The 12,336-nt window shown below is 37.4% G+C and overlaps 2 protein-coding genes across 4 annotated transcripts; one reads left to right on the top strand and one right to left on the bottom strand.

Moving 5' to 3' along the window:
• Positions 1–1,047: 1,047 nt before the first annotated feature.
• Positions 1,048–6,497, bottom strand: PUS3 (pseudouridine synthase 3). 3 transcript variants are annotated; one of them, XM_031960935.1, is made up of 5 exons: positions 6,406–6,497; positions 5,426–5,852; positions 4,749–5,320; positions 3,842–4,032; positions 1,048–3,717 (listed from the first exon to the last, which is right to left on the bottom strand). In XM_031960935.1, the coding sequence occupies exons 1-5, from the start codon at positions 6,444–6,446 to the stop codon at positions 3,428–3,430; spliced, it is 1,521 nt and encodes a 506-aa protein (XP_031816795.1). In that variant the 5' UTR covers positions 6,447–6,497; the 3' UTR covers positions 1,048–3,427. The 3 variants fall into 3 exon arrangements, with proteins under 3 accessions (XP_031816795.1, XP_012400590.1, XP_031816796.1); XM_012545136.3 differs by having other exon boundaries at positions 5,426–5,816; positions 6,406–6,487; XM_031960936.1 differs by having other exon boundaries at positions 5,426–5,848; positions 6,406–6,481.
• On the top strand, positions 6,417–10,058 carry HYLS1 (HYLS1 centriolar and ciliogenesis associated). The gene is made up of 2 exons (XM_031960937.1): positions 6,417–6,599; positions 7,815–10,058. Exons 1-2 carry the CDS (start codon positions 6,586–6,588, stop codon positions 8,755–8,757), a joined length of 957 nt encoding a protein of 318 aa, XP_031816797.1. The 5' UTR covers positions 6,417–6,585; the 3' UTR covers positions 8,758–10,058.
• Positions 10,059–12,336: the final 2,278 nt, after the last annotated feature.

Here is a 12,336-nt window from a genome sequence, read left to right as displayed (position 1 = left end):
CCTTGCTGTGTCAGGTAAATTTTTCCAGATGTTCCTCTTTGGTGATAAACAATTGCATCTTCCCCAATTAGATTGTAAGCTCCTTGAGGGCAGGAACTGTGTTTCATAATTGTATCCCCAGTGTTTGGCACGGTGCTTAGCTTATAGCAGGCACTTAATAAAAAAAAAGTTTGTTGACTAAATCTGGGGCCCTGAGTAAAATTCATGATCAAATAATCAATCCATCTGTAAGCGTTTTATTAAGTATCTCCTCTGCTTCCCTGGGAATACAAATTAAAAAGAATCGGACAATCCTTATTTTCAAACAAACCTGAATTCTAAGGGCAGGAAGGGTTGCATAAGTATGTATGTAATACAGAAAATAAAACAGAGTAGAGGGGGAAAGCACTAACAGTTGGGAAGATTAAGAAAGGCTTCAGTGAGGTGTTACTGGAGTTATCTCTAAAAAAGGCAGAGATGAGAAAAAAGTTTATTGCAGGTAGTGAAGGTGGCCAGCATGAGTCATAAAAATGGGAAATTGAAGTAACGTGAGGAATTTAGAAGACCACTTTGGCTAGATTGCAGAGCACAGGAGGGGAGTAATGTGCAGTGAGGTAAGAGAAGTTGTTGGAGCCATACTGTTTGATCTTAGTAGAAATAAGAACCATTGGAGTTTATTAAACGTGGGAGTGACAAATCTATACACCAAAGGAAATGACTTTGGCATCTCTGTAGATAAGACTGGAGTGGGGAGAAACTTACAGTATGGAGAAATCTGGCAATTAATGAGAGTCTGAACCAAGGTGTGAAAAAACAAAAAAGCGCAGCTTCAAGTTATGCTGCAGGAGTAGAAATGGCATGATTGAGCAATAACTTGGGTGGTGGTGGGTGAGGAAGAAAGGAAGTGAGGATAGGACTACTGTCTAGAAGACTGGTGGCGATTTCAGTAAAAATCGACTTTTAGAAAAAATGCATTTTATCAGGAAAGAAGTTTTGTTCTAGGCATAATTGAAATGGTTCTGGGACACCCAATTCAGTTGTCCAAAAGACTTTTGGATGAAGCTTGGGAGACTGGAGGTGATGAGATAGCAAAAATATTAAAGGGAATTGTCAGCATTATAAAAATTCAACAATTTGTCAAATGCTGCTGTGAAATTAAGCTTAATCAGGACTAAGATAAAACCCATCTGATTGGACAATTTAAGTTAACACTAGTAACTTTGAACAGAGCAGTTTAAGTTGTCATATGTTTGCAAGACAGACTACAAAGGGTTGAATGTGAGAGAGGAAATGAACTGGGAGATAATATGTGGAGAGCTTTTTTCCCCCAAGAAATTTGGCTGAGAAAGGGAAGATAGAGACTAGGGTAAATTTTTTGTTGTTGTTTTTTAAGAGGATAGGGGAAGCTTGGGCATGTTTTGAAAAATTGCAAGGAAAGAACCAGTGATTTGGTAGTGAGGTGATGCCATAAGATGCAAGTGAATTGAATTTAAGTGGAGGGCTATGCAAAGTCACCTACCACACTTACCCCTCCAGAGCCATCAAGGTCCAGTGGCCAGTCTTTAAAAGACCAGTAGGGTGAGGAGAGAGATGATTAGATGATGGTTAAGAAGATAGTAAGGCTTGAGATCAAAGATTATATAAAGAGATTGGCCTTGGCAAGGAAAAGGTAAACATCACCAGTCTGAAGAAGTTTAGGGATGGGAAAATGATGTCAATTTTTGAAATCAAAAGAAAGGGAGAAGAATTTACATCATATATAGCCTATTTTGTCAGGAAAAGAGTATGGGAGTTTTTAGATTAGCTGCTATAGAGAATGAAATAAGTTTACAATTGAAGAGTAAAAGAATTGTCTTCCTGTAGGGAGGGTCCAGGTAAAGTTGGATAACATGAATTTATAGTGTACTCAGTTTGCTTTGCAGTCTGTTTGGTAGCACTTGAGAAATGCAGAAAAGGAATGGTGGTACTAATCCAAATCTAGAATTTGGAAAGGGATTGGCAATACTAAAAGAGCGAACTGTTAAGGATTGATGGCAATGTGTGGCATTCATTCACTCAGGCATGTAAGTTACAAGATGATTTGAAAGAGAATTCAGAGTAGGGATAATGGCTGTAAAGAAAATGCCGAGGGGTAAAGAGATCAGAGGTCACAGTTGATGAGACAAATAGTACAGGGGGCTAAGACAAACAGAGGAATGTCAGATTTTGATAAAAGAAGCTTATCATTTACCATCTTTAAGGAGTTTGAAGAAGCATCAACATGCACTATGAAATCCCTAGTACAAGGGCACAAGTTGAGGGGGAAAAGATTGATCTGAACTTGCAAAAGGAGGGAAAATAATCTGGGGCCTCAGACACACCATGCTTTGAATAAAATGGAAAACGCTGATGCAGTGAAGTTACCTTTAAAGTTACACCTTACCATTCACCCAGGAAAATGAAACACACAAAAAATGTTGAGGCAATGCACTCATACAAATAACATAAAAGACATCACACATAGGTACATCTTTATGTATCTGTGTGTCTTTGAAAGTCATTGTAAGTAAGTTGAGCCTAGAATATAAAAGAACAGGCCAAATTGTTTTGCTCATTTCTTTTAGTTACCACCCATTCCTTATGAATTTCATCTCCTCTAAGCTTCCTGTCATCTAAATTCATAATCTGTCCATTTTGCCTCTCTTTTTCTCCCACAACCCCTTCCTTTATGCAATCAATTGCCAAATCGTCATTGTCCAACCCTCTTTCTCTATTTAATAAAGACCCCAACCTAAGTCAGATCCTTATCTTCCTAATCCATCTTCACATCAGACCTTTCTTTCCAAACCATTTTCCACATAATTGTAAAAATTACAGCTACAGAATTCCCATGTCATGATGCTGCTTACAAACTTTTAGTAGATTCCTACTGCCTTTCACTCCCAAAATTTAAGAATTTCCACAATCCAGTTCCAATCCATCTTTTTAACCTTATTTCACTTTTTGTGCTTTCAATCCACTCAGGGGAATGAATGCTCAGATAATTAATGAAACATATAAACAGTAGGATTGACCTTTTAAGAATAATTTTACCTCCTTTAAATTGTTTCTTTAATGAATGTGAAAACAAAGGCACAAGTTTCTAGGTGTGGGAAATATTTCCATTTATACTGCTGACTCATCCCTGTTACCTGTTGGTCCAAGTTGTGCTTTCATCAACCACTAACTTCATACTTGGAACAAAGTAAGTTCAGTTTAAAAATATAAGATTTTCATTTTGTTTTTAACCTAAAGCTTTATGGAAAACCAGCAGATAAAATTCTGAGAACATACTCTATACTCTTCCTTTAAAAAAAAAAAAAAAAAAAAGTGTGTATGCTAGCTCTTCAACAAAAATTCATTTTGATTAGCCTTTAAACTGATTTGCCCCTTCATTTTTCATTGTGTTTGTTAAGACCATGTACTATTTTTAATTCCTAGTAACACAGATCTTCTTGGTTAGTTTTTCTGAGGCGTTTTCTTCTGCAGTATCACTGTGGTCCCTTTTGATTTTTCTTTCCTCCTCTTGGCATTCTTGTGGTTGCTTAATTCGTCCCTTTCTAACAAAGTGCTGGATCCGGGACTCTAAGCCTTCACATCTAGGACGATCCAATAATGGCTTATAGGTTCGTGTTTTCACTCCCTCTACAAAGGCACTGATCTGCTTCTGCACAGAAGGTCTGACATCTTTCCACTGGACCACTTCATTTCTCTTTGATCCTACAGTGCACAATTAGCAATTACATGAACTTTAACATAATGAAAACTCCAGTCTTTCTAGTAATCTTCTCTTCCCGGCGCCACCCCCGCCACCCCCCATTAGTTTCAAGTTTTTCTAACCTACCTGATCCAGGGGATATGGCAGCAGTATCAAGTCCCTGAAGCATGCTGTATAACATGTGAGTTTTAACTGCATAATTAGCCCACAGTTGCTGCAGATGTGTAACATTAAATTCCTGAACTTCCTGGTCATAGATCCATTTGATGTTCTCAAATTTACAATCATGTAGAACTAAAGGAAATTCCACTGCCATGCTGCAAAGAGAAAAGATCATTTTTTTCTTCAGCTTTTTATAAAAGTTAATATTAAGCATCTGCTTAAAAGATAGAATATTTTCTTGGATGCTATCGAAAGATACCTATGAATTTGTTCCTTGTCCTTGAAGTGATTTATAATCAAAATAGAAATAAATCCTTTTTTAGATATTTGGATTTGACCTATATTAGAAGAAAATTCTAATATTGATCCAAGTTATATAAAAATGAATTAACATCACAAAAGCTAATTTCTTTTAAACTAGTTTAAAACAAACATACTTCATACCCAAGACATCTGTTAATTGAAACCTGACTGTAAAAGTGGGACACAATGGGGAGTTCTACATTGTAGTAAAGTTCAATTCTAGACCACTGATTTGCTCTCAAAATAAGGGATAACAAGTAGGAAGTACACATAAGAAAATGTATTAAAAGTGGCATAGTAGTACAATATAAATGAAACTCATTGAAGAAAAACAAAGTAAAATGATAAATTAATGCTTGCTTCCAGATTCACCTGAATAAATGGTACATCCTCATACCATTACTCTAGAAGTTTAAAACTTAGGAGTATTTATTTGGAGGAAATTTTTTATTTAAGGTGCTTGGCCCAAATGTATGTTTGGGAACCGTTAAATGTAAGAAACTAATGAAGAGAACAGACCATCTAAGTAAAAATAACTTTATGTAAAATTGTTGGAATTTTCCATTACCTGTACTGTGGTTTTTGGGGATTTTTCTCTATGTTCAGAAGTTCATCAATGATCTCTGGTTTCTCCATTCTCTGGCCAATCAGAAAAAGAATGGCCATCATACAGCGTACCTGATGGTAAAGAAAAGCCTGCCCAATCACTTCAAATTGACACAACTGGAATGGTTCCTGCTGTTGAAGTTTCTCCTCTAGATCCCGCAAGGCCACTAGCTGTACATTAGCAGACAGGATAGTCCTTTGGAAATTTATCACACCATTGGCCACATCCATTTTACATAAGTTCCGGAAATCATGAGTACCAACATATTTTTGAGCAGCATCATTCATGGCTTCAATATCTAGATCAGCACAAGGGAAAAAATAGCGATAAGTCCGTTCAAGGCAGCTGAACCGGGCACTAAAACTGGGTTCTACAGGGGCCCAAGCCAGCACCCGGATGTCTGGAGGAAGCACCCTGTTGAGAATATGGGTATAGCGAATCTCTTCAACAGTGTCATTGATACTGTCTTTCAAACTTTGATCTTCTGGCTTCTTGCTCCCTATTAGTTGGGAGCGAAGATTAAGGGAAATCACCTATAAAATTAGGAAAAGATTATTTTACATTTACAATAAACCTAACTTCACGGCACACATACCCAACACCCTGGCATCTTACAAAGATTAGAAAAAACTACCCACCTGTCCAAAGGCACTAACTCCTTTGTCTGTTCGCCCACATCGGTGGTAGTTGGATGTCTGTCTGCTTTCTACTAGCCGAGTCTTGGTTAGTGCCTCAAACAGTTTCTCTTCAATGGTGTTGTTTGTGTTTTCTTGACTGGCAAAACCCTGATATCCCCAACCCAGATAAGCTATCCTTAAAGCTACATGTCTTTGGCCATATGCACTGAAGTTAAAAGCACGCTCATGCCGTTTCTTTGGTTTCCCAACTTCAGTGGAACTTTGTCCTCTGATGTTTGTCTTCTTATCAGCCTGTTCCTGTTGTAGCCTCTGTACCTCTCTCTCCAGTTCTTGTATTCTCTTCAGGAGTGTCTCAGTCTGATTTGTGTCTATGTTTCCTTCCATTGTATGACTCCGAAATGTAAAAAAATATATAGTTTGTCTCTGCCTTAAATAAGAATTTAGAAATGAAGCACTTCATGGGGATTACTCTAGTGATTATATCATAGGTATTACTATAGTCATGCTTTCAAATACATGCTTAGATTTCATTATCTTCTATATTCTGAAGAACCCTGTCCTTTGCCCAGTGTACATGAATCCAAGAAGTTAACAATTATGAAGTAATTTAGCCACTTGTTGACTATTTCAGACAATGTACTTCATCCTAAACTTTGCTTTCTGAACCTTTCCATTGGACAGGGTAAGGAAAAGAAGAAACAAAAACTCAAGGGAAAGCCATTGTATTTGCAAGTTTGTTTAGAAATGGCTAAAATGATGTTTGGAAGTTCTCTCAATTGGAAGTTCTCTCAATTTTGTCCACCTGTTTAATTTATCTGAATTTTTTAAAGCGGGTCATTGAAAATATACTCTCTTGATTTTTCAAAATTCTACTTAATTATTAAAAATGTCTATTTAATCATTAGACCTTTTAAGATTCTACTCATAAAATCTCGCTACTTGTACTACCTTTTTCCCTTAACTGAGGTGTTTTCACTTACCAATATTTCAGATGAAGATTTCTGAGTGCCTTGATCCACATCTTTTCTCAAGTATTCAGCTCCATCTTCAAGGTGATAAAATAGAAGGCTAAACTGATTGAAAGAACTTAATCGATGGTTATATTCCACATTGGAAGCAAAGCTCAGAAACAATTAAGAAACTCATCTTAAGTAATTTCAATGGCAGAAAAAAGGTAATTTTTAAGTTTTCTAAAACACTGTCTTCCATGTAACGTATTAATACTAACTTTGGTAACAGCCTCTACAAAAGTCATTCAAATCCTCTACTTTTGAATTTCTTCCTCAAAAATAACATTCAAATGAAAATAAGACTGTAGGGATGGCTAAGGAGGGAAGACACTGAACCTCTATCATTAATAATATCTATCATGATAGTATCAGGTGGTGGCAACACAATTAGGCTTTTGGACTTAGGACTTTATAAGATGAGCAGATTGGGTAAGGCATGATCTTTGTGCATAATAATAGCAGTAGTGTAGTGTTATGATCAACTGTGAAAACAGATTTAGCTACTTTAATCAATATAATGATCCAAGACAGTTTACAAAGGACTCATGATGAAAAATACTATCAGTCTCAAAAGAGAACTAATGAATTAAGTGCAGATAGAACATACTGCTTTTCAGTTCTTTTTTTTTTTTTTTGTCAACATGGCTAATAAAGAAATCTTTTTCACATAACTAAAAAGACAAAAGTGACTTTAGAAAGCTTTGTTACATGCTTAATTTTTCACATAAAATTTCCCCCCCTAAACTCTGAATCTTGAAATTGTCATTTGTTACATATTCTTTTGAAAAATACAATGTCTAAATAAACAGTAAGGACTGTTAAAAATTACTTTCACAACCTTAAACATTTTTATCCTAGGAAAATTATTAGGCTGCTGAGCATCATTTCTTAACTCTTTATCCATTCATCCTTTGTAATAATTGTTGATAGGGTGACAAAGCATCATTGTTTAGGTAGAAAAGTGATTAAAAAGTATGCTGGAAATATATGAAAAATCAAGTGTAGATAAATGAGGAACTAAGTTTGAAAAATAATAGTAATGAAATACATCTAGCATTGTATGAATTATAAGGTCAAAAAAGTAGAAAGTAAAGATGGTATTGTATGAGAGCAGAGTGTGAAGGTGGACAAATAACCCCCCCAAAATTTATTCTGAATAGCTTAAGTACTGCTGCAGATATTCACATCTACTATAAATGTGTAAATTGTTGATTTGTCAAAAGTTCAAAATATTGAGAATGCTCACTTCCAAAGTATTAGGCTTTTGTCTAATAATTTTTTGTCAGAAACAGGAAACTGACTAATTAGTGAATATGGCATATTAACATTAGAGCTGCTTTGTCAAATACTTAAGTGTTCTTCATTGTTATCTTTTACAGAAATGCCTACAACATAGAAGCAGCGATGGAGAAACTCATGGGACCTAATAAGCACAAATGGGCCACTATGGATCCAGAAGAACGTATGGCAGCCGCTGCTATAGCCTTTACCCAGATCTGTGCAGGGCAGGGTGAGGGAGATAACATAAGAGAAGCCAGGTCAAACCAGTATGATCCCTATACTAAAGCTTCAGTGACCCTGGGCAAGGCACGTGCTCTACCTATGTATCTGCGCTGTGCACAAGATGATCTTACAGTTTCCGACATTGGTTCAGACACCTCCCAAACAGTCCGGAAGCCAGTAATGAAGAGGAAAGTGCTTCGTAGGAAGCCAGATGGTGAAGTACTAGTTACAGATGAGTCTGTTATAAGTGATTCAGGGTCTAGTATAGAAAATGACATGGAGCTCTGGGACTTGAGGCAAAGACTAATGAACTTGCAGCCCTGCCAGGAAGAAAATGAAACTGAGGCTGAAGGTATGGATAGTTCAGAAAAGTTGTACCCACAACATTCTTACCATGACATTTCTCGGGAAGAAGAAGAAATCATTTGCTTCCTACAAAGAGAAGCAATGGAATCTCCAGTTTATGAGCAAGATCTGATTGTTTCGAACCGACCTAAGTCATTCATCCTCCCAAAACTGGATCAGCTAGGCCGAAACAGGGGAAAGATAGACAGAGTAGCCCGGTACTTTGAGTACAAAAGAGATTGGGATTCAATGAGGTTGCCTGGGGAGGATCAAAGAAAAGACCTTCGTTGGGGTGTTCGAGAGCAAATGATCTATCGGTCAGAGCCCCAATCCAAGCCTCAGCACATATATGTCCCCAATAACTACTTGGTACCAACCATGAAGAAAAGATCTGCCTTACGTTGGGGTGTGCGCTGTGACCTAGCAAATGGTATCATGCCCCGGAAGCTCCCTTCTCCTGTTTCTCCTTCTTAGTTCTTTACTGTCTAGTTTCCTACTAGATCCTTCAGGATAATCTGTGACTACCTAGTTTGTTAACCTTTTCCATAAAGAGAAAGAACTGACTTTAAAAAGGCGAACAGTTTAAGGAAGGACTTCATCCATCACTGGCTTTTTTCTTTCCATTTTAAACAGTGTCAGATGCCAAGTAACTTCCAAATTGCCATTCACAAACCCAGCACTCTTAAGACAAATCATGCCAGAGAAAGAACCAAGCTTGTAGTCTTTTTGTCGTATTTGATGATAAGCACTACTTGTATTCTGTGCCTTTTCCCATTTGGCCAAACTGAATTGTTGTGTGATTTTATTAGTCAATTGTCACTCTGATTTTTATAGCTGCTGGGATTTAAACCTGTCTTAATAAAAATATTTTAGAAATGAATAAACTTGCCCATATCTCTACCAGGTACTTCCTAATATAGCAAGATTATATTGAATTAGAACTCCCAATTAATAGAATTCTGTTTCTGCCTACATTCCCCATCAACCAGCTCCCTTTCCTCCAGATTCTACAAGAGCTGAGGGAATGAAGGTAGGGAATAAGAATATAAGACCTGCCTTTCCCACAATAGCTCCTGAAGAAAGGAAAATAGAGTAAGTCAAAGATCAGATTTCCTATTGCTAAAAGAAAGCTATTAATATGTCCAGTCATTGAGAACTTCCTAAAAGCAGCTTTTTATAATGTATAGATGTACTGTGTTGCAGGTCAGAGCTCCAATCAAGAATTCCTTGCACAGAATAGACACTTAATAAATGTATGTTGAATCTGTTAAACCGAGGAGTGTAATTTATCAGTTTGGTCACTTCAGGCTGATTAAATCTATGTAACCCCTATTGATTCCTGTGGCCAACGCATATATTATATAAAAAAAAATTGTACTTCATTAAAATTCCAGAATATTTTTGTATAATTTCGACTGCAAATTGTGGCATAAGCAACTAATTGCTCTTCCCATTTAGCTACCTAAATGGTAATTCTTTAACCTTAATTTCTTTGGGGGTAAGGAACAGGCAAGGGAAGAAAATGAGAATCCTCATGTAAGCATCTGAAGCCAGTACACTTTAAATCCTCCCTTATACCCTTCATTTTTTCCCCCTTAAACCAATGGCATTTTGCTTTAAGCTGTTACAAGCCTAGGCTCTAGGATGTCCAACTCTTATTAGCATTTTCCCTCACGAGTCTCCCCATTGATATTGTGGCCACTTGTGTTAACATGGTTTGTAATTTTACTATGGAGTTGTTAAAAGGGCAAGTTTAAAAATAAAAACCTAAAATTTACAATCTAGTTTGCATTTGAATCAATTAACGTTTAGAAGCTTTAATGCCAGCTAAATTTCCCCTTCTCCACAAGATTTTAAAATTAAAAATCATGTTTCTCCCAGAGCAATATGCCTCTTGGCTTTGCATTCTTACTGCTAGCCAAGTCTTAATTCTACTTCAAAATCTTGAGTAAGACCTCAGGCTTTGGGTTCAGTGGTTTCACCGCAACAATTCACGGGTAATACCGGTTTTCTAGAGAATCAGACAAAAGTCCTAGAACAGATTTAAAGCGCTGTAGCTCACAGTGCATACAGCTCCCTCCCCTCGCCAAGCTCTCCCGGGACCGCCGCGAGTCCGGTGATCTTAGGGGGAAGGCTCTGCTCCCCAAAGCTGGGAGCTTTCAGGGCATGCCCCTGCCGCAGCAGAGGCTTACAGCCGCCGGTCTGCCGTGCCTCCGGCAGGGAGAACTAACGGGAGGGCAGCGCGTTCCCAGCCCCAATCCCCTCTGCTCCAAGAACTAGCAAAGTAGGGGTAAAAGACACATGCCCAGGAGCAGGCCCTAACACACTTACCGGATAGCAGCGAAAGCCTCCAGGAAGTACTCGGGGCTACAGGAAGCGATTTCAAGGCTTCATTCAGCACGTGGAGTTCTCGGGTCTTGATGGGAAATGTAGTTCGAAGAACCATAGCGGTTGGGCCGAGGGGAGGAGCCCTTACCTTACGTTTTTTTCTAGCGCAGGACGCATATCTCCCTATCTCCGCCCACCCCCACTCCGGAGGTAGCCGCTTAAGAAAATATGCTTGGCGCTATTTTGGGAGGTTCTTTTAAGGGTACATTTACAAATTCCTGCCATAAATTTTAAGGCAGAGGTATTTGTACATAGTAAGTGGGGAAAATTCCACCTTTCCAAGATAAGGACGATGAACTTTAATGGGTGTTAAAATCAAGAGTAGGGACAGTTGAGGAAGACTTGCGATCAATAAGTGGGGAGATTTCAGCACCCTGGAGAGAGCATTGTCTAAATTCTCACAAAGGGCCCAGACGCTAAGATTTCCAAACCACAGATAAAAGAACTTAATGGGTTACAATATACTATTATAAAAGTGAACCTCTGCAACACCCACTCTCCTTCAATGAGGAATCTGCCTTAGGTGATGGCCTCTGCCTTTGTTTTGAAAATATCTGCAATGCAACTAAAAGATGAACATACTTGTATAGAATCTGAACCAAGGAGATTGTTAAAATTCAAATTCGACTTCTTTCCGGAAAATAATCTGGCAGAAACTAGGCATGGGACTACTAAGTGTCTACTAAGATAAGCTCAAATCTAGACATAAAAAAGAATGGATCAGAGAAGATATTACCTGTCATATTGACAGGTCATATGTGTCATGTTGACATACATGTCAATCAAACGAGAGATAGGTTTGCAGGAAGTAAAATGCATAATTTTGAGTACATAAATGAAAAAAAAATACACAAAACCAATGCAGCTAATTTAGAATAAAAGCTGGAAACAGGGTGCAGGGTGGGGGGTGGGAGTGGGGGATTGTTGCAAGTTTCTCTGCTAAAGATCTCATTTCTAAAATATATAGAGAACAGATTTAAATTTACAAGAATAAGTTATTCTCCCATTGACAAATGATCAAAGGATATAAATAGACCGTTTTCAAAAGAAAAAAAATATCAATAGTTACATGAAAGAATAAGTGTTAATTAAAACCACCTTACAAATTGGTTAAGATAAAAAACAAGAAAAATGAAAGATGTTGGAGGGGAATTGAAAAAACAGTTATGTTAATGCATTCTTAGTGGAGTTGTTTACTTAGTCCAACTAATCTGGAAATAAATTTTGAATTATTCACAAAAGGCTATTAAACATTGCATACCCTTTGAATCCAGAAATACTGCTACTAAGCTATATCCCAGAGATCAAAGAAAGAGAAACAGACCCTATATGTACAAAAATATCTATTTTTGTGATGACAAAGCAGTGGAAACTGAGAAACTATCCATGGCTGAACATATTATGGTATTCAAATGTGATCGAATACTATGCTGTAAGAAATGATAAAAGAGGTAGTTTCAGAAAAGCCTGTGAACTTATGCAAGGTGAAATGAGCAGAATCAAAACCATGTATATAGTAACAGCAATATTGTAAAGATAATCAACTTTGAAAGGCTTCCTAATCTAATCAACATTGATCTACCATAGATCCAAAAGATTCGTAATGAAACATGTTATACACCTCTAGATAGATAGATGGATGGATAGAACTGATGGAAATGCAAA

The sequence above is a fragment of the Sarcophilus harrisii genome, chromosome 3, assembly GCF_902635505.1.
Source record: "Sarcophilus harrisii chromosome 3, mSarHar1.11, whole genome shotgun sequence".
In the NCBI taxonomy this organism is placed as follows: domain Eukaryota; kingdom Metazoa; phylum Chordata; class Mammalia; order Dasyuromorphia; family Dasyuridae; genus Sarcophilus; species Sarcophilus harrisii.
This window is presented reverse-complemented; position numbering and strand designations above follow the sequence as displayed.

What these genes read in the sequence shown, in the direction of transcription:
- PUS3 (XM_031960935.1), bottom strand. Translation starts at nt 6,446, where the DNA reads ATGTGGATCAAGGCACTCAGAAATCTTCATCTGAAATATTG. An exon ending in AATCTTCATCTGAAATATTG is followed by an intron (nt 5,853 to 6,405) that starts GTAAGTGAAAAC and finishes TTCTTATTTAAG; the next exon opens with GCAGAGACAAACTATATATT. An exon ending in CCCCAAAAACCACAGTACAG is followed by an intron (nt 4,033 to 4,748) that starts GTAATGGAAAAT and finishes TTCTCTTTGCAG; the next exon opens with CATGGCAGTGGAATTTCCTT.